This window comes from Ambystoma mexicanum, chromosome 4p (genome assembly GCF_040938575.1).
Source record: "Ambystoma mexicanum isolate Mex_15411 chromosome 4p, UKY_AmexF1_1, whole genome shotgun sequence".
NCBI lineage: Eukaryota > Metazoa > Chordata > Amphibia > Caudata > Ambystomatidae > Ambystoma > Ambystoma mexicanum.
The window spans coordinates 1,166,681,660-1,166,703,372 of NC_090927.1; the positions used below are offsets into that span (position 1 = coordinate 1,166,681,660).

At 46.0% G+C, this 21,713-nt stretch overlaps 1 protein-coding gene across 1 annotated transcript in view; it reads left to right on the forward strand.

The window, feature by feature from the left end:
• The window catches only part of ADAT2 (adenosine deaminase tRNA specific 2), a 235,176-nt gene extending 226,784 nt beyond the window's left edge, over nt 1-8,392 (forward strand). Inside the window, exon 6 of the mRNA XM_069606802.1 lies at nt 3,460-8,392. Within this exon, the coding sequence (XP_069462903.1) occupies nt 3,460-3,491 (32 nt within the window). The 3' untranslated portion in view covers nt 3,492-8,392. The remainder of the gene's footprint in view (nt 1-3,459) is intronic.
• The last annotated feature ends 13,321 nt before the right edge of the window (nt 8,393-21,713 follow it).

Genomic DNA, 21,713 nt, shown 5'->3' on the forward strand with positions numbered 1-21,713 from the left:
TCAGCAGAGCAATGGCGGCAAGTACAACAACCAGGAGATTCGCTTGGTTGAGAAAGTCTGGTTTTGCCCCAGATGTGCAAGCCAGGCTCTTGAACATGCCATTCGATGGCTCTTCTTTGTTTGGGAAAAAGGCGGATGACAGTTTAGAAAAACTGCAAACATCAAAGGCAGCAGCAAAATCCCTAGGTGCTGCGATCCGTCGGACACCTTTTCGTCCCACAGGAACCTCTGCGAGGGGCAAGTCCTTTCGCTTCTACTCCGCATTCGGAAGAGGTAGAGGACCACCGGCTCGAAGGGGACAAAGAAGAACTACCCGAGGTGGACGGGGTAGATATTCAAAAGCCGCAGCAACAGCAGGTGCCTCTTTACCATCGGCATCTGCATCAGCCGCCCCAAAACCACTCTGAGGACTTCCCTCACAAGACACCTGTAGGAGACAGGTTAACTCAACATCTGGCGGAATGGCAGGCTATCACGTCAGATGCTTGGGCATTGGAAACAGTTGCTCAAGGTTACTGCCTGCCTCTCCTACGCATACCTCAGAGTCATCCACCGGGGATCAGCTCTCAGAAAGCTCCAGATCCGCTCCTCTTGCAGGAAATTTTAGACCTGCTAGAGAAAGGTGCCATAGAACCGGTACCTGTAGCGGAGAGGAACAAGGGCTGGTACTCCCCTTACTTTCTCATTCCAAAGAAAGACGGAGGACTGAGACCCATCTTGGACTTGCGAGAATTGAACAAATTCCTCAGGAAAGACAAATTCAAGATGGTAACTCTTTCTCAGATCCTTCAGGCCCTTCAGTTCCAGGACTGGTTGGTATCTCTGGACCTTCAGGACGCTTATTTCCATGTGCCTATCCATATCAAACACAGGAAATACCTGAGGTTTGCAATTGGCAACTCTCATTATCAATTTCGAGTGCTGCCATTTGGGCTGACCTCCGCCCGAGGGTCTTCACCAAGTTAATGTCGGTAGTGGCTGCAAGTCTAAGGAGGGAAGGGATTCACGTCTACTCCTACCTGGACGATTGGTTGATCAGGGCTGTATCTTCGGAACAAGCTCAGATCCAGCTAAATCACGTTTGCCACTCCCTTCACAGACTGGGCTTCTCCCTCAATTAAAATAAGTCACAAATGATACCATCGCAGAGACTCCAGTTCATCGGAGCGATCCTCGACACTTCCCTGGGAAAAGTCTTGCCACCAGAGGTGAGGGCTCAAGATATTCTACAGATGGTTACCAAGTTCCAAAATGCCCAACGTCTCCCAGCCTTCGACTTTTTGAGGTTGCTAGGCCTCATGGCATCCTGCATTTTCCTAGTGCCAGAGGCTCGCCTGAGAATGAGATCCCTCCAGTGGGCACTGAGGACTCAGTGGTCACAATTCTCAGGAAGAAGGACAGATCTTCTTCAGGTTCCCGACAGGGTGGCTCGAGACCTTCAGTGGTGGGCCTGTCAGGAGAACATTCTGAAAGGAGAACAGTTTTGGCAACCCTGGCCGGCGATAACAGTAGTCACGGATGCCTCACTCACGGGGTGGGGAGCCCACGCCAACGACTTGACCATCAGCGGTCGTTGGTCTCCATCGCAGTCCAGACTACATATCAGCCTGTTGGAGCTGAGGGCCATCAGACTTGCGCTGGAGGCGTTCCTGCCAGCTGTATAAGGGAAGAATGTCCTGATAATGATGGACAACACAGTGGCCATGCATTACCTCAACAAAAGAGGAGGCGTAGGATCACTACCCCTGTGCAGAGAGGCGATGCAGCTCTGGTTTTGGGCAATCCAAGAAGGGATCTCTCTATCGGCAGTTCACCTAGCCGGAGAGAAGAACTTGACAGCGGACGCTCTGAGCAGGCGGAGCACAGTCTCCCACGAGTGGGAACAAGCTCAGGAAGTCCTTCAAGAGATCTTCGCCCTTTGGGGAACCCCTCAGGTGGATCTGTTCGCCGCCAGTGTCAACAGGAAGTGCAATCTGTTCTGTTCAAGGGAATTTCCCCTGAGAGGAGCTCTGGGAGACGTGTTCATAGTGGACTGGGAGTTTCCGCTTCTGTACGCGTTCCCACCGGTCCCTGTCATTCCTCAAATGATTAGGAGGTTGAGAAGATTCCGGAAAACCATGATCCTAATCGCCCCGGATTGGGCCAGGAGAACGTGGTACCCGGACCTTCTAGACTTGTCCATCTGCCCTCCAATTCGACTTCCACTCAGAGAGAATCTACTCTCACAGAAGGGAGGTCAGGTTCTCCATCCAGACATCAAAACCCTCAACCTTCACGCTTGGCTTCTGAAAGGCTGAGGTACAAGGATTGGGACCTCCCTGATGATGTTATGGAGGTGTTGCTTTCGGCAAGGAGGCCAGCAACGAAGTCTTTATACCGCTGCCGTTGGAACAGATTTTGCAGCTGGTGTAGAGAAAAGAATATCGACCCTTTTTCATGTGGTACACCAATGGTTTTGCCTTCCTACTCTATTTGGCGAATTCAGGCCTTCAAGTTGGCACCATTAAGGGCTATCTCGCAGCGCTATCCATCTTTAAGCGCACTGCGGAAGAACCATCCTATTCAAATTACCCTTGGTAATACAGTTTCTAAAGGGGTTAACTAACGTTTATCCCCCAAGACCATTCCAGGTTCCCCTATGGGATTTAAACTTAGTCCTAACTTTCCTGATGGGCACACCTTTCGAACCACTACATTCTTGTTTGTTAAGATTTCTTACCCTTAAAACTGTATTCCTTATCGACCCTCCCACCCATCCCCGCAGTACTACTTCCCTTGTTGTTGCAGCTTACGCTCCTTCAGGGTGATTAGTCTAGTCCGGACAGAAAAACTGTGGGCTACAAAACGGAACTGAGCAACGGACGCTGCATGCGGCCTTTATAGGCAGGATGACGTCGAGGTCGATACGGCGGCTGTCGAGGGACTTCGACTCAGCGGACATCGACGCACAGCGCCCTCTAGAGAAAATTTTTCCGAGGCCAGCAAAGCTGGAAGGAGATATCTAAGATAAGGAATACGTCGGAGGAACATCCCATCGAAAGAACGTTACAAGGTAAGAAGTAACTTGTTCTTTACTCGGTGTAGCAGCTATGGTTCTCTTAATCCCTCTGTTCCAGACAGCCCCCCCTTTCTTCCCCACGAAAATACTACATAATAACTGTAGTTCGTTAAAAAAAGGTCTGGTGTAGGCAACCTGTTAAGGGGGTGAATGAGGTGTGGTTTGAAGACACATTCATGTTCTTCTGTTTCCCCTAAAGCAGGACAACGTCAGTCTTTAGATGATTTGAGGTTTGGATAGCTTCCCCGTATGCTGGTGCTAGAGGACTATGGACTAAGAGTTACATAGTCACTACAGTGAATAACCTTATACTACGCCATGACCTGGAATGTTTTTGAATTGGATAAGCAACAGGTGGTGCTTCTTGATTTGACTATTTTTTTTCTTCTCTTTTTCATCAGCACCAAAGCCGAAAGCTCGGAAGAAGGACTGACATTGAAGCTGAAGAGTTGCTATAGCAACTGAAACACAGTTATTCTTCATTGAAGAAGGATCTTAACCATATTATATGTTTGCTCTATGATGCAAATTTTAATGAGCGGGATATCTTTATTAAAATGTTTTTAAATGATGTTTTAAAGTGATGATGTTTGGCATATGAACCAGTCAGAATAGGACATAGCACAGAGTGGCACTGACATGTAGGCATATACAGGTAGTGTGTATCATCCTCCTGGTCGACCCATGTAGGTTTATATACGGGTAGCCTTTGTTTTTTTCACAATTGCTTCTTTTCTCACATGTTTGTCTACACCGGGGCTTTGACAGAGGCAGGCATCATGTTTCATCCTATATCAGGAAGTGCTTTGCAGAGAGTGTTCGTAGCTTTTAAAACATAAGTCGGATTAAGCACCCCCACGCTGCACCCTGTGTAACGGGTAGGTTTGTCTTTGTCAGTTTAGCTGTTGGCCTATATTAGAATATGATTTTCTAAAATTACACCACCCTCACTCTGATACATCACCAGCAGACCCGAGGGTGAAAGAGTGACTCACAAATACTGTCTCTAATATCCGCTCCAGTTGATCTGTATTCCATATTAATAGGCTTCACTGTAAACATTGAAGGCTTGAAAAGAGCTCTGCGTTCATTTATCTGCCATTTAGCATTATCACATGGGCAAGAACCTATGCTCTCCACTGCCTGCCACAGACATTGCACAGATATTTCTACTCTGCTGTCCACCGGGTTTTTATATTATACATTTTATGCATGTGATCCCGGGTTTACATGCAGGATGTGCATGGGGAAAATTCACTGCATGTGTAATGCATGCTGGCCTAGGGTTTTAGAGGATAAAGCACAGTACTGTTGCTGATGGTTTCCTTGATGCACAGCGCTGCGATGCTCAATGGGTGTAGTTTGAAGCTGCTGCATGGCTGTGAGCTGGTGTTCTCATGAGCTTTATGTGTAGTTCTACAGATGATGGCTATGGGAGATGGCCGGGTTGGAAGGGAAGCATTTGCCTGAGGAAAAGAATCACTTTGTTGGCCATACACACTGTTCAATCCTCACATATATAGCGCAGTAGTCTAATAGAAACTTCATAGAGCAAACCTTTCTCTCCCATTCGTTGCTATGCTTATGTTACTGGAAGAAATAAGGCTTGCATCTGTATCTTTAATAGATTCAAGGCTCCCTGCACTAACATATTCTGGGTAATATTAATTCTGTGGCAAGACTGGAGGCAAACATTGTGCTAATTCAAAGCATACTTGCCACCAATGATTGCATTTCCTTCACTGCCTAAAGTAAAAACTTTTAAGGTGAATCACTTGTCTAGTCTGCCAGCTTCAGAATGTCCTCTAATGAGGCCTCTTTCATAAAATCCTTTCATGCTATGGCATCCCAAGCTGAATGTGCTCAATAAACTTTACCCAACGCACCCATCTAACTAACAGGAGAGGTTACTGGTCTGCGTGGTCTTCTCATTGCAATAAACAAATGCCACCCCTGCAGACCTCTGTGGCTTTATTACCGTCTCATACATACCCTTGCCACTCACAGTGGTGGTCTATCTGGAAAGTACAGACACGGAACAGATTCTGAATTACACGTAATACGCCTTGCTATCAAAAAAGTAACCCCTTCTGTGGAGTAAATCCTGTGAGATACATTCATAGCTTTGACGTTGAATGCTCTTCTACATGACCTCAATAGCGTCCACATTGCTGTTTTCCCAGCAATCCCTTGGGAGACAGTTTGCCGTTAATAAAATAGCACTTTGTCCATGTTGGCGGCTTCACAAATCTTACTCCTTCTAAGAGTATATTGACTTCCAGATGCTCTCCCACCCGTACCCACCTTCTTGTCCAGCCGAAATTACGGAAATTGAAAGGGCAGCTAAAAAATGCAAATCTTGCACTAAAGGTGCAGAAACAGGATGAGGATCTCTTTGTGGGTACCAGACATTCTTTATTCACCATGCTGTGGTTGGCACCCAGAAATCATTGACGATTCTTGCATCCGACTACGTCAAAAAGACGTGGCTGTCTCCACCGTTCCCTGATATCTTACATGCCAGCAATTTCAGCAATCCAGCATGCACCAGCGGATGTCTCTCCCAGACCGGGTACGTAAGCAGCTTGCAGAAACTTGGGAAGAATTTACAGAAAATCAATGGAAAGTTTGAGAAGGACCGGAAACAACCCTGGTGGTGTCCATTTTGGAACCACAATCACCAAAGGTACTTCCTGGTTTTCCTCAGCTCCCTCCCTCTCATTGGGAATGGGGGAAATGCGTAGATGGGCCCCTGTCTCCAATTCTGCAAGAAGCCGTCTGCCCCCTCCACTCCTGGATGTGGTCTCCAGCTCTAGCGCTGGGGCAACGGGGCTGTAAGACTGGATTTAAATATGTCTAATTGAATGTAACCTCACACTCGTGATAGGGCCGAAAAGACCTCTTTCTCCAACATATAGTCACTGAAACTCTCAAAGTATCAAGAAATGCAATTCGCCACTACATTGGCTACTTCTGCCATGGCTACTATTTTCCTAAACAGGCTGTAATGACAGACCTCTTTCACCAAATCTGGCCAAAAACTTGATATGGTATCGCGCAATTTGTTGGTGTACCACTTGCCAAATCCCAACAGTGTAGGGGTCCCGGAAATATTAGCTGAATAGGAGATGCTACCAGATCTACTATCCATGCTGGCCACCGGAGAGCCAGAAAGGTATACTCTTGAACACCCAAATAGGTATCTTCTAGACACACTTGACACATTTTCAGTGCACTTCATATATGGGAATTCATAGATATGCATCTTTGAGGTCCAACTTCACTAGACAATCTATGGCTCTCATGGTGTCCCTGAGTGAATTTATCCCTTCCATTTCATTTTGAAATCCCTGTATACTAAAAATGTATTGAGGAAGCCTTAATGTCCCATTACTGTGAACCAGAAAGCTATTGCTCTGAAAACGTGCTGGGTAATCTGATGCCTTCTCTATTGCTCTTTGTTTGGGAGCTCCTCCACTTCCCTCCCCAGGACCAGCCCCTCTGCTGCCAACATAGTGATATGAGCCGCATTTCTTGTCCGGGGATTTCCCAAAACACCAAATACAAACCTTCTACTGTCTGAAAAACCCACGCCCTTCTTGAAAACGTATGCTATTTCTGCATAATGAGCGCTATCCTGCCACCTACTCACCTGTGGTAATGGTAACCTGTCACACACTTCCTCTCCATGGAAGATATTATGTACGTGCAGCCCGACAGTCCTCTCACTTCTGCGGACACCGCACTCCTCGCTAGGACTGAGGAGAGGACTTCTCTGTGCCTCTGATTTTGTCTAGCTGCTTGCCGTGCCCACTCTTCGTGCGTTCTGCTTCAACTGCTTACTCTTAATTTAAGAGTAGTGTGCCTAAAGACTTTGCAAGCTCGCTTGCCTTGGTCTGTTTTGCCACACAGAGTGAATTCGAGCAGTATCGCTGGCTTATTAAGATGTTTCTTTGGATGCTGAAGAGGGCAACAACAGACGTTGAAGCATAATGCTCGCCTCAAGTCCATCGTATCCTGGTGTGGTATCTCCTTTGCTAGCGGAGCTCCTCGCCGAATTGAGGCAATACACTTTGGTGATTGTCCTCTTTGATATGGCCAGCCTAATTCACGTTTCTCTGAAATGGGTGTTGAGATTGCGTGCAGCTATTGTAAAAAGGTGCAGCACGGGGGTGCTTTTTGAAATTACTTGGATTGCAAATGTCCAACCAGTTCTATTAGAAACCCATCACAAAAGTGAGGTGTTGCCCCATAGTGAGTCCTCTGCCAGGAGCGTTCCAGGACGTGTTTTGGGGGAGGCCCAACTGAGTCCGTTTTGGATTTAAGAAAACTAAACAAAGCATTATGTTTGCCCACCCATGTTGTAAGTATGTTAGTGTTTCTATAGTAGTGAACCCTTGCTAATACTGCTGGTTCATCTAAATTAAATTTAAGAACCGTTCAGCAGGATTTACGTATAATTCTAGCAATAGTCTGTGAATCACGGCTATTTAGCCATTTCAATCTGGCCCTGAATTAGTGTACACCTGTTCTATTCCGTATAAGTAGCTATGGCTTCCAAAATATACACTTCTTGCATTGTCTTCCCATAAGCTTTTATTAGCCCCCTGTCCCCCCAGCGCCCCCCTCCCTAACAAGAGATGCAGCCTGACAGGAGGAACGTACCTTTTGAAGTTGCTTTGCTTGAAACCTTTTCAAAGAAGCTACCAGGAAGGTCATGCGAGAGGGACACAAAGTGTTTAATAAAAAAAGAAAAGGAATCACTGTTATGAAGGGACACCGTCCTGCTTCGCCTTTGGCAGCTTTTTCTCAGCACAGCTGCACCACAGATGCGGTGAATAGATTCGTCCTAGGAACCTTAACGGTTTTGATTCTAAAACAAATCATGTTTTTATGACTTAAACAGTATTCTTAAACCATGATAGATATTCAAACAAATACCATACTACCTTTGAATCCAGTTGACTGATAATGTATTCCTGCCTTTTACATTCATTGTTTTATGTATCTTATTGCATTTTATGTTTTGCAACATTTTTTACATTTTGAAGAGTTTGTAAATACACACGAGCTGTTGAACGTGATTTGAAGCATCTGTGTGCTTTTTGCTTAGCAAAAGGCTTTATACGATGCGTTAACTGTCCAGGAGAGGGCCTTCCTGACCCATGCATGTTCCCACAATTAGAGGTAAACCTTTTGTAAGCATATCATCTGTTCTTTTTCTTTCATTTACAGTACTAATCTGCAAAATCACTGTCATGTCAGTAACATAAATAGAAGTAGAGTTTAACACTAATGAGCTTTCAATATTCAATACAAGTTTTTAGAAAACGAGTTAATCTTGTAATTTGTGACTGCAAGATTGAATGGTTAACACTCCACACATATAACACATTAAACACGGTTTGCATAGGTTGCGTTCACCAAGATCGAAGCTGCTTAATTGCATTTTTGTTTCAGATTTTCCTGATCTGGTGACAAGTGACCTTTTGGCAAAGGAATAACAAGAATAACTAGAGTTGATTGGCCAAAGTCATTCCTTTGCATTGCATGCTATGTGTACCCTTCTTTACGGCGTGATGGGGGAAGTAGCTTGTGGAATGTTATGTTATCTTACTTGGTATTTATATAGCGCTCTATATATCATTTGTATGATCTCAAAGCGCTTGTAGGTTGAACGCCCTTGGGAACCGGAGTTCTGGTCAGTAGAGAGAGATGGTGTTGTAGGGTGCGTGGGTGCACCAGTTATGTGTGCAGCTGATGTAATTGTCGGATGGTAGCTGCATCCTAGCGTTAGGTGTGGTGTTACAGATATCAGTAGGCTGTGTGCATTCTGGTGGGTGGACACCCAGACTGGGTTTTGGCTGCTTTAGGCCTGAAGGACGCTTATGTGAGCAACTAGGCCGGAATGTCATGGGATAGCTGCGTTTTATTAGGGTGATGAGGTGTTCATTGGGTAGTGTTCATATGTGAACAGCTAGGCCACATTTTTCAGGGGTATAGCTGTGTTCTAGTTGAGTGATGGTGTATAGTAGAGAGTAGGCATAGTGATATGATATGATGGTTCTTTAAAGCGCCCAAGACCAGGCACGTGCACAGGATGACAGGGAACACAGCAGCATATGGATTTATAGCAAAAGCATGGGGGGCAAGAAAGCAGGGTACACAGTGACTCACAGGCACGGTGGGCACACACGGTGACAAGAGGGTTGGGTAATACATTGGGATATGTAGCAACATCACAGGAACAGGATGGCAGGGAACATAGCAACACATGGATACACAGTGACAGGGGCTGGGCTTACAGCAATAGGAGGGGGACATAGAGATATACAACAAGAGCATGGGGAACAAGAAAGCAAGGTAGAGTGCACACAACGGGAACTAGAGGGTAGGGTAATTCCATCCATCCATCCATTCATTCCATCAATCCATCCATCCATTCATTCATTCCATCCGTCAATACATCCATTCCATCAAATCATCCATTTCTTCTATTTCTTCATCCATTCATTCTGTCCAATGCTTTCCATCCATCCATTCATTTATCCATCAATTCCATATACATCCATTCCATCTTTTCCACATGCATTTATGCCATCCATTCATTACACATGCATCCATCCATTCCGTCCATCCATTCTGTCCATTCATTCCATCCATGCATTCCGTCCATCCACTCCATTCAGGGGTCTATGCAGCTGTCTATAGCCCAATCAGTGGGCATACTCATTGAAGACAAGGTTGTAGGAGTCCCATTGTGTATTAAGTCATTGGGTTGTTGGGAGTTCGGTCGCATCTTTAAGGTTGATGTTGGCGATTATGGAAAGAGTCATGTTTTTAGTAATTTGTGGAACGTCCTATATTTTTGGGTTTGTCGGATGTGTAGTGGAAGCGAGTTCCACAGATTGGGGGCCAATGCTGAGAAAGAGGATCCTCCACTCTTGGCGAAGTTAGTGGTTGGGATCACTAAAAGGAGGGCAGTGCTTGATATTAGGGTGCAGGGTGGGAGGTAAGGTGTTAACTTATCTTGCAGGTAAAGTGGCCGGTCTTGTGCACTGCACGATGAGTGATGTAAGGGGTCTTGAAATTGGCCCTTCGTCCGACTGGGAGGCAGAGGAGGGTTCGGAGAGCTGGCAAGGTGTGGTCTCTTGGGCCCCGGGTTCGAGGAGCAGTTTAGCAGCAGCGTTTTGTGCTCTTTGGAGTTTATTAAGGTGGTATGCGGGACCCCTAGATATAGGGAGTTGGCATAGTCCAGTCTCGACATTACAATAGATATAACAGCGGCAAGTCTGTTCGGCAAGGAGAGGTAGGAAAAAATGCGCCTGAGCATTTTGAGATGGTAGTGACAACATTTAGAGATGTTGCTGATCTGTCGGGAGAGGGTTAGGCCAGAGTCCATAGTGCACCCTAGCTTTTTCACTATGACGGAGGGGGTGGGGGGTTGGCCCATGGACGGGGGCCAAGGGAGTGGACGCGGTAGAAGCTCAGTGTTGCCGCACACCATGATTTTGGTTTAAGTGGGGTTTAAGAGGAGGTGGTTTATAGTCATCCAATGGTCGATATCTAGAAGGCAGGCTGCGAGGTCGGGCTGGGGGTTGGAGTCTGAGTTGTGGATTTTAAGGTTGATTTGGGTATCGTCGGCGTAGTTGTAGCACAAGATATTGTGCAGGCGGATGAGTCCAGGAAGGTTGACATATAGAGGTTGAATAGGAGAGCAGATAGACATGCACCTTGCGGTACTCCAGTATTAACTGAGTGAGCAGCTTAGACAAAAGGGGAGAGGAGGGTTATTTGTTTTCTGTTGTTGAGGAAGGAGGCGATCCATTTAAGAGCGGTGCCATGGATTCCAAGGGAGTGGAGACGGTCAAGGAGGATTGAGTGGTTAATCGTCTTGAAGGCTGCAGACAGTTTGAGGAGAATGGTGCAGCGCATACTGCAGAGTCTGCAGTGATCGTCAGATCGTCCCAGGTTGGGGCCAGAGTGGTTTCGGTTCCATGTCGCAGTCTGAAGCCAGATTGTGCGGGCTCGAGGAGATTGTTGGATTCAACAAAGGAGTTTAGTTGGGAGTATGCTGTTCGGTCGATGAGTTTTGCAAGGAAACTGGTGTTCGACATGGGTCTGTAGCTTTTGGGTCTAGGGGGTCAAGAGATGTTTTTTTAAGAAGAGGCTTGGCGTGTGTAATTTTGAAGGCATCGGGGAAGGTTCTTGAGCTGAGGGAGTAATTTAGAATGGTTCTTGAATGTTCTCCTGCGGAGGTGGACGAGAATATTTCTTTGAGGACTGAGGCGGGGCAGAGGTCTAGGGGGGAGCCAGATGGTTTGCTAACAGATAGAAGGTCAAGAAATTATTCTCTGGAGATCGGTCTGAAGGTGGCAAAGGTGGGTAAGGTGGGGGTTGGGGCGGAGTGAGGGGATGGGGGGTTGTTGGAATGGTCGGTAGTTGGGGGGAGGACAGGAGAGACAGTTTGGTTAAAGACTACAATGTATCCCGAAAGCAACAGTTTTGTTCCTCTTGGTTTCCAGTGTGTGTTTTAGTGGATCAGTGTACGTGGATGACAGTGCTGTTCTGCATAGGTGCCTATGAGCGCCTGTATGTGTGTCTGTGTTTTTATGGTTCCTGCATGTTGCAGATATTTTGATGTATGTTGTTGTGAATGTGTGTGGGGTGGTGGATTGGTGGAACTACAATGATGTTAACTCCTGAGACATTGCTTGTGTACCAGGACATATTGTGGGTATACCCGATCTAATTCGAGCACCATGGGCATATAATGGTACTGGATGACATTACATTACATTTTATGGTTCCTGCATGTTGCAGATATTTTGATGTATGTTGTTGTGAATGTGTGTGGGGTGGTGGATTGGTGGAACAACAATGATGTTAACTCCTGAGACATTGCTTGTGTACCAGGACATATTGTGGGTATACCCGATCTAATTCGAGCACCATGGGCATATAATGGTACTGGATGACATTACATGGCAATGTAAATGAACCTGGGCATTTGCTAGCAGCGATTTCATATTGTGCCAATGCCAGACCTGTAATGGAAGTCCTAGGGCATAAGACTGAATCACATGCCACATTGTATAAGAAATTAATATATCATTCCAATAGCTGGCCAATTGAAGGCATACCTGGACATGGGATGCCAATACATGAATAAACATAGGCAAAATCACGTAGGCCTATGCCTACATATTGGCATGAGGCCTCACCTGGGTATATAATTAAAGCAAAAGTCCATTGTTGTCCGTATGAAACTGTTCGACAATCTGTACGCCTCACCTTTGTTCTTCTTCAATCGTATACCACCCCCCCCCCATAGCCTTTCTCATCCTCCACCCCCTTACACTATGTTCCTTTAGGGTTGGTCGATTGAATGATCTTGCTGATGTTTTGGGTGTGCGACTGGGCATACCGTGCCAATAGAAGCTATGCATAGAAATTACCTGTACGTTTGATGCTAGTATTTGCATCTTATGGTAATATGTGACCCATCAGGAGAGTAACTCGTGTGATGTATCGTGAGTATTAATTCCTTCCTTCTCCCCAGGGGGAGCCACCCCCTGTGAGTCTAGGGAGGTGAACACGCTCAGCAAGGCCCTCCCTAGGGGTAGAGGCAAGTGGGACCTCAAAGGGAGTGACTCCCCTCTTGGGGACAAGGACTCTCATTCGCATGCGGAACTCCCTAGACAAGCTACACTGTCTGCTTATATAGGATTGCCTTGAATACCAAGTAACATGCCTTCCTTTCTATTGACTTCAGGCAATGGTAGGTCAAATATGAAACGTGAAGGAAAACGGAACGCCCCTTTAAACTCCGATGTGTATGTAACTGGGGCGAACCGATCGAAAGGAGAGCGAGAACGCCATACACAGGGGAAGCCCTCTGACGTAGCTACGCCTTTGAAGGACGAAGCAGTGTGGAGCCACGGAGCCTGCGGCTGTCGGCAAGTAAGATAATGCCAGCAGAGGCCTAGTGTTATGGGTGCAAGTGAACTTGCTGTCAGGATATGGTCCTTTGTGATGGCGTGACCACAGGAAGTTCGTGGTGGGCCCAGGACCCAACCTACAACACCGAAACTCCTGAAAAACTAGAGAAACGAAACCTCAGTTTGGCAGTGCAACGCCAAACAAGCAGACCGAGCAAGACTTCTGGAAAGATTTCACGGTGGAGTCAGTAAAGCAGGGGCAGAGCCACGAAGAAGCCACTCAATCCCGACGCCAGGTCATATGTGAATATAATTGCAATATTGAACATGAGGCAGTAAGAAAACACGAACGTGTGTATTGGGAACCACTCAGGAGAACAATTAGGAAAAACTTTGCAAATCCCTTTGAATAGTTAAAGCACTAAACAAAGCCAGGAAAGTGGGAGCCCAGTGGGGGCCTCATTTAGGGAAACAATAAAACCCCAAGAGGGACAGACCTCAATATAATGATGCAGCAGGAGTAAAAATAAGAGGAAGAGATACAAAAGATTTTATACCACGGGTGCACAACATTCGGCCCGTAGGCCAAGTGAGGCCCGGCATGTAGGTTTTTCCGGCTCACCAGGGTTAAAGACGTTCCTAATGGTGGGTGGCCCGCAAGCAGCAACAGCATCCCCCATTAGGAAAGTCTTTGTTTGCCGGGCCGGGAAAAATACTGACCCTCCATTGGTTCAGTGCATTCACTACGTGGCTCTTAAAAGTCACATAGTGCAAGTGCTGCACCAATGGAGGGCTAACGCTACCTCTGGCATGCTAAAGGCTTGTTGCTGGGATGCATTTCAGCCTTGCCACACCAGCCACAGTACAAGTTTAGAAGATGCCTGCCTGTACGCCACCTCACCAGCCAGCCTGCCTCTAAGCTTGCTCATCCGCCTGCTCACAAGGTAAGTGAATTCTTGGAGAGGAGGGCGCAGAGGTGAGGAGGCATGGGGATGGCCTTTTGTTGGGGGGTCATGGGAATGCCGTTTAGTTGGAGGGGTGGAGGGATCGTGGGGATGGCCTTTTGTGGTGGGGTGGGGGTCATGGGGATGGTGTTTTGCGTGGGGGTGGTGGGGTCATGTGGTTGGTGTTTTATTGGCAGGTGAGGGGTCATGGAGATGATGGCGTTTTGTTGTGGGGTCATGGGGTTGGCCTTTTTTTGGGAGCCGGGGGGGGGTCCATGGGCATGGCGTTTTGTTGGTGGGTGGGGCGTCATGGAGATGGCGTTTGTTTGGGGGGTGGAATGTCATGGGGATGGCCTTATGTTGGGGTGGGGGAGTTCATGGGGATGGTGATTTGTTTGGAGGACTGTGTTTTGTTTGGGGACAGATCCATGGGGCTTAGTGTTTGGTTGAGAGCTGGGGGTCATGGGGCATAGCTTTTCGTGTGACTGGGTGTCATGGGGCATAGCTTTTGGTTGGCGATCAGGGGGCTTAGTGTTAGGTTGCTGGTGGGGGGTCATGGGGCATAGTGTTGTGCTGCGAAGTGGGGGGTCATTTGCCATAGCTTCTGGTTGGGGCTCATGTGGCATAGTGTTTGGTTAGGGGGTGGGGGTCATGGGACATAGCTTTCGGTTTGTGGGAGGGTCATGGGTCATAGTGTTTGGTTGCGGACAATAGGTAGGACCACAGCCATGTCATTGGTGGGGGGGGATAGGGAAGGACCAGGCCCATGCCATTGGAGGGGGTGAGGGAGACTATGGCCATGCCATTGGTGGAGCAGGCTATGGAGCACCAGGGTTATGCTCTTGGAGGGGATTGAAAGGGGACCAGGGCCATACTGTTTGGTGGAGGTGGGGGGCATGGGACATGCTGTTTGGGGGGACGAGGGCCATTTAGTTGTTGGGGGGGAATAGTGGGAGACCAGGGTTATGCTGTTTGGTGGGGGGAAATAGGGGAGTACCAGTGCTGTACTGTTTGGTGGAGGTGGGGCGAATTACGGGGGCCTGGATATACCTTTGCTGGGGGGAATAGTGGTGGACCATTGATCTTTTTCCAGGTGTTTTATTCAATTTGGGTGTCAAAAAAGCCTTCTGCCATGCCCGACTACTGCCCCCCGACTTTCCTTTCAGCCCATTATAGGCAGCATGTAAGATACATTCGCCACCCTGGCTAAATAAGTTGTGCACCACTGCTTTATACAGAAAGATAATCAGAAGGACATTAAAGTTATAAACAAATCCTTGAAGCTGTGAGACACCCGAGGCGTTTCTCCCAGGCTATTCATGGGGATCCTTTGTTCAGGTGGCATGGGGAAAGCCATCTCTGTTGGATCCCAACCTTGGGGGCAGATGAGCGTGGGAGTATCACCTTGGCAGGGGGTCCTTGGGGACCATGGGAGACACGCCCTCGGGTGAGACATGGTATTCCTCCCGTTCTAATACACACCTACCCGACATCCCCTCAGATGTCATGGGATATTGTCAGAAGAGTCCAATCATAACCCAGTACCTTTCTGCAAGAAAAAGGAGAAAATGACCAGGGAAATTAAAACAATCTATAAAATCACAAGAACCCAATAGAAAATCTATTCAACCACCACAATACATTTAACCACTTCATCCTGACAAAAACCTACATGGGTTTTCCATGATCTCTGGAAAAACCTACAACTCCCACGATCCCTACTTCTATTCTAGAAGTCCACCTACTGTGATGAAGAGGAAGCAGATGGGAGTCATGATCATTATCGATAGGAATCAATGGGCAATGGATTCTTATGGGCAGTCTCCATGTTGTCGCAATAATGAGGTCAGGCAGGGAGGGACAACTACTCACACCTGACTCTAGCTGGGAGTATAAAAGCAGCAGCCAGAAACAGTATTTTGAGCGAGCAGGGGATACTGAAGGAACCGTCAAGACCAGAAGTCGTCAGCAGCTGGGAAAACCTTGGGAAGCCAGAAGCGGGACGGACTGCCAAGACACTGAAGTACAAAGGGGCTACAGTGCGGCAGGGGAGCCATGCCCCAGGGAACCAAATCTCCAGCTGCACTGTTCTGCTAGTGTTTAAATCAGTGGGTGAGTTCCAGAAACCCAGGTAGTTGAGGGGCAGGTGCTGGGACCCTGACCTCAAGTGAATCCCCATTGGCTCGAGGGAAGCTAAGGCGAGATAACCTGTTGTACCAAGAATTTTGTTTAAATCCCAAAAGTGCCTGTAACTGGCTAAGTGGGAACAAAACCTCAAATGTGCATTCTGGGACTTGTAGTCCAGAATAGCACAGCTGTGAGACTGTCAAGGAGTTCCCCCCTTCTCACCTGGGTCCAGAGTTTGCCGGTGTCTTGGATCGCTGCCTTCTTGCGAACGCTCCTGGTCTTGAACAGCGCTGCTCGAGTCTCGTCAGGTTCCAGGTTGCGTTTAGTTCCGGGAGCGCGTAGTCCAGGAATCCGGGAGTCTGGGAAAGGCTAGAAATGCTCAGAGCCAGGAAGGGGTAAAGGGACAGGAGTGGGTAATAGCACTGGGACAAAGGAGACAATACAGCGAGCTACGAACACACGACTGGGCTACTCTGCAATAGCATTGAGACGCGCGGAGCCGCAGAAGGCGTGGTCTATAAATAAATCACGCCGTTCAGCGCATGGAGCGAGCAAGGGCTTCAGCTCTGGATGGCCATGTTGGAAGTAGTACGGAATGTAAGCCCCGTTGAGACAAGGACCATGAGGTCCAAAAGGGGCGTGATCTGAAGTTCATGACAGAGACAGAGTGGCCCAGCACCGCAAGAGTTGTAAAGAATTCTAAATCGAAGTGGTCCTGCGACGGGTCAAGCAAAATCCTGCGCACATTCAAAAGTCTTCGATTCTGGTATCAAAAGGGATCTGAGCCCAGAAATAAGGGGGGATACATTGTCCGATCCTGGATGAGGAAGACCAAATTGTGAACATTGTAGAAAAGAGGTCTGAGTTTGGACGAGGGGGACCTGTGGTCCAAGCCCGAAGGAGGGAGACCAATCGTGAACTTATGAATGTGAGAATCTTGTCAAAGGAACTTTTGTGTTTTGTTTGCTACATTAGACCCTCTGCAGTAAGAGACTTTGAATGGCAAAGAAACTTTGGCACAGAAGGTCCTGATACTGAGATATTGAACTGTACGAGTAACAAAAGGAACTACAAGTACCAGCAGCCACTTGGAAACAAGGTAAAACTGTGTGTTTTGACAAGTATGTTTCAAGGCGGAGGAAGCCTGTGTTTTGGCAAGAGACGTTTCTTTTTGAGAATCCTTTTTTTGTTTCTAAAGATTTTGCCAGAGTGGTGTGAGACCAGCTGAACCATTGAACTGTGTCCTTGTGCCGAGGAAGCCAGAGTGCACGAGTCTCGAGTTTGCTGCCTTGTCCCGTGCTGAAAACATGGGGAAGGGACGCCAACTGCTAAACTGTCCTGACATATTGTTCCTTGAACACCTTTCCTTTTATGCATACACTACTGTCCCACACCATTTTGTATTTAATAGTAAGGATTGACAATAGGTTTATTATCATAGGCCCTTTTATTTTGACAGACTCGACAAGCGCTGCATTATTATTATTTGATGGGTGTAGTTTGCTCCCATCTTTAGATTTAGGTTTAGATGGGCGTTTAACCAACCCTTTAAAATTTAATAAACACCCTTGAACTGTGTCTCATTCGTGTCGGTCTTCATTGATGATACAAAGCCTTTCCTTACAAAGCCCGAGGAGACACGACACAAATGTGTACCACAAGTGACAGGACATTCAGCAAGGCCGGACCAATATTACCCATTGACTTGTTTCCAAACACTGGAATACCCAAGACTTGTTGTGCAGAGATATCCCGGAAGACCAGCCCAAGGTAGTAGTCCAAAGGGAATGTGCCAGAGGTGATATAGGCTGGCAATCTTTAGTTAGTTCTTTTAGTGGTAGGACCAGATAGGATTAGACTTTTGGACTGTGGATATTTCTTCTGTTCTTCTGACAGTAGAGGAGCACCTGTATTTTTATTTTCGTTAAGGACCATTCCCACAGCAATAGGGCCAGTTAAGCAGTTATTTCTTATTATTGAAAATCCAACGTGTGTCCGGCTCTTTCTTCTGACACCACACCTTCCAAAGGCGAGGTCCCTGGAATAACCTTGTTCTTGATGGCCCATCTTGATTGTACCTTGTTCAACCTGAATAGTTGTGTGGCCTTTGTTACACCCTGCTTGTTTAAGTAGAAAATGGATGTAGTATGGCCCATTTGAACCTGAATAAATGATAGGAAGCTCCTGAGAGCGTTCAATCCAAGGATGCTGCTGTGCCTGCGCCATTCCAGGGTGCCCCATAGTTCTTGGGATTGTTGGGGCCTTTTTTGTAGCACCCCAACCAAACAAAAAGGGATCCATCTCAATAGGTAGTGGGTTCTTGCTGGAAGATGGGAACTCCTCCTGCCAGTTTCTTTTCCTTGGACCACCATATGTCTGTCTTGAGATATTTTAGGATAGAAATGTCCATTGATTCAGCATGTTTTTCCTGGTTCCAGTTGGTGGCCAGATGAATCTGCATTTGCACATATAGAAATTGGTGTAGTGAACCACTAGCATACATGAGGCCATATGACCAAGCTTCCATGGAAATGTAAAAGCTGGAGCCCACAATGCCTATGCCATAAGAGTCCATGGGCTCCAGAGCTTGAATCATCTTAGAGGTTGAGGGGCTCACTCTGCCTTGACCTGTGCCCCATACAAACCCGATGTACTGTAGAGTCGGAGTTGCAGATTTATTGAACTCTAAGCCCAAGGGGAACACTAGGTCTAATGTTTTTTCATACTTGCTGAAGACTTTCAGGACTGAACAAAGGGAAGGTACTGAACTGGCAGGAATGGGAAGTGGTTGCAAATCTCAGGAGCCTGTGGTTGTGGCCCTATATAAGGACATACATATAGACAGTAATAAAATGGACAAAACAGATTAAAAGTTAAAAGGAGGAACAAATCACTAAGGAAGCAGAAAAAAGACTATGTCATATAAAAGAAAACAAAAGAACTTGTCAAGCATTGTTTCTGCCTTTTTATCTAATACAGCTGGTACTTCTGGCCACACTAATACCTCTTTTGAATATTCCAGCACAGCTAAGGTCAGAGAGATACTTTCACATTGCAGGATTGCTCACCACCAGTCCTCTACCGTTCTCGTAGTAAACTTCTGTAGTAAAGAATTTACCAAACCATCTATTTCTCTGTAGACTTAGGTTAGGGCAAACTATAATCAGATGATGCAGAGTCTTTTTTGCCCTTTACACCATCTACATATGTAGTCTCTCAAGTCCTCCTCTTTGCTTACTTCCATAACTTCTTTACTGGGCATCAAATTCATCCAGAGTCTCATAAACCCAGTTTTCTGTGCACTACATCGACATTTTTTCAGGTATTGCTGAGGATTTCCTCTAGCCCTGGAGGTCGGGTCTTTCTGTCCATATAGTTTTAAAGAGAGAACATTGTCTCTGGTATAAATTCAATCTAAATCCAGAAGTTTATTTTGATGTGGTTAATCAAGAATAGGTTTAGGGCAGTACTTATGCCCTTCTCGAAACCTGCTTGCCATTTATCAAAGTAACCAGAGCTCTTCCTCCAGATGTTAAATGCTCTCAAAATTAAGGCACCAAAGATCCTGCCCATTACATCAAGAAGGGCGATCGTTCTGTAATTGGATGTTTCTGCCCCGTCACCCTTTTTGAAAATAGGCACTATGAATGAGGTACTCCACGATACTGGATTTTTTTTTGTTTTTGTTCTTTTTATTTTCTTGAACAGGTTGTGCATAATCTCGGTCCAACCATCAGGGTCTTCTTTTAGCTTACAGTTTGTCAAGCTGTCAGGCCCTGGGGCTCTCGAGTTTCTTGCTGATAAGATCAGGTCCTTGATTTCTGACTTTTCTTTTGAAAATTACCAGGGAGTGTTGGTAAAAAGGGGCTCTGACCCCAAACCTTAGTCTGATTGGAACAATTTTTCAAAGTGCTTTTCCCAAGTTGCTGCCGATACACCATTCATCAATACAGAGTTTTGTGGTGCGTTTAGATTATTTAAAATCTTCCAAGTTCCCATGGTGTTTTTAGTGGCAACTAAGCACTTGAGAGCTTTATTTTTTACTCATAATTTCCATGTCAAATTCGTGGTTTTTTTTTAAAGCAACATTTAATGGGTCCCAGAGACACTTATTTGAAAGCCTCCAGCCTGCAATTTTTTTGTTTTGGTCTTGGTTCTCATCTCCATTTCCAATTCTAATTCTGTTGTCCCCAGTTCAGCATATAAGTCTAAACTCGCTGCATTCTGGGTCATGTAGACCAGTTTCCAATAGTTGTAGTCAGTATCTCGTGATCACTTTTAACTGAGATGTAAATCAGGTTCCCAAACAGATCTTCTGAAGCAAATAGGTAATCAAGGATTTGTTGTGTTGTTCCTCTTTTCCAGGTGGGGTTAGCTGCAATGTCCCCCTGTAAGTGGCCATTGACCATATGGACATTTCTTTCCTCCATCTCTTCGTTCCAGATTAACGCTCTAGCTACTTGCGCTGAGGAATTTGTGAGTCTATTGGATATTATTTTAGCTTCTTCGTCAAATCAGTGAATATTTAGGTCACCACAGATCATGATTTCCAGATTCGGTGTAAAATCTCTTGCACAATCCATAACTTCCAGTCCTGCTTTAACAAATTCTTCATCCTTGATTCCCACTGGGTTCCAATGAAGGTTGATAAGAAGCATGTTCCTCAACTGTTTGTTCTTTTATGCCAGTTTCAATGAGGAGAGCTTGCATCCAGGGTGAAGGGCAACATTCTTTAACCACTTTGGATTTTATCTTGTTTTTTAAGGCGATTAACAGGCCAGCCATAGGTCGTCGCTTATCCCCCTTTACTGCCGGATTAAGATACACCTCATAGCCTTCTAATAATGGAGTATTAAGCAATCACATCTCTTGAAGACATACTATTTCATAATAGTCAAATTGCAAGTCACCTGCACAAAATGTGAGAAAAACCTTGCGTTTTCCAAGATGCTAGAGAGACGTACTTGCTCAGCCCAGTCTCCTGGTTTTCAACTCTCGATGTTACTTGCTATGAGGTAATTTATCCTCTATTCAATGCTCCTGCCAGCCATGACCAGTTCTCACTCTCTTCTGGTTTGTTCCCCTCTCAGCCCGACTTTCGTTTTGTGTCATACTTCACAGTTCTGTTTTCCACAGTTCTTTTTAAACTTGTTTCACCATAGAAGATGCCAGCGTCACCACGGCCCACTTCTTCTTGACAACTATCAGTCACCAGAGATCATTGTCCATATTCTTTTGGCTTTTTTGGTGACCATCTTAAATTCTCATTAGCTGTTTGTCCTTGTAATTTAACTCTGTCATATTCAAACAGCTCAAATCCCATAGACAATAATTTGCCTGCGGCTTCCATAATCATATTCTTTTTTTTCTTTGGAAGCAACGTAAATGATTGCATTGTCCAATCTCGCTTCCTCCGGGAATTCAATGAGTTGGAAATCTTTAGTAGAAATATTCCTCAATTTTGGAATACAATTAATCAGACGCAATATATTGCTCGATTTAACACCTGGTCGTCTTCTCTGCCATGCATATTTTCTTACAGTAAGCAATAGGTACTGTTTTCATTAGCTTTTTGACATATGAAGTCTTTTCGCGCTGAACTTTGACTTCTATTAGAGGGTTTCTCCTCTCCCTTAAATCTGT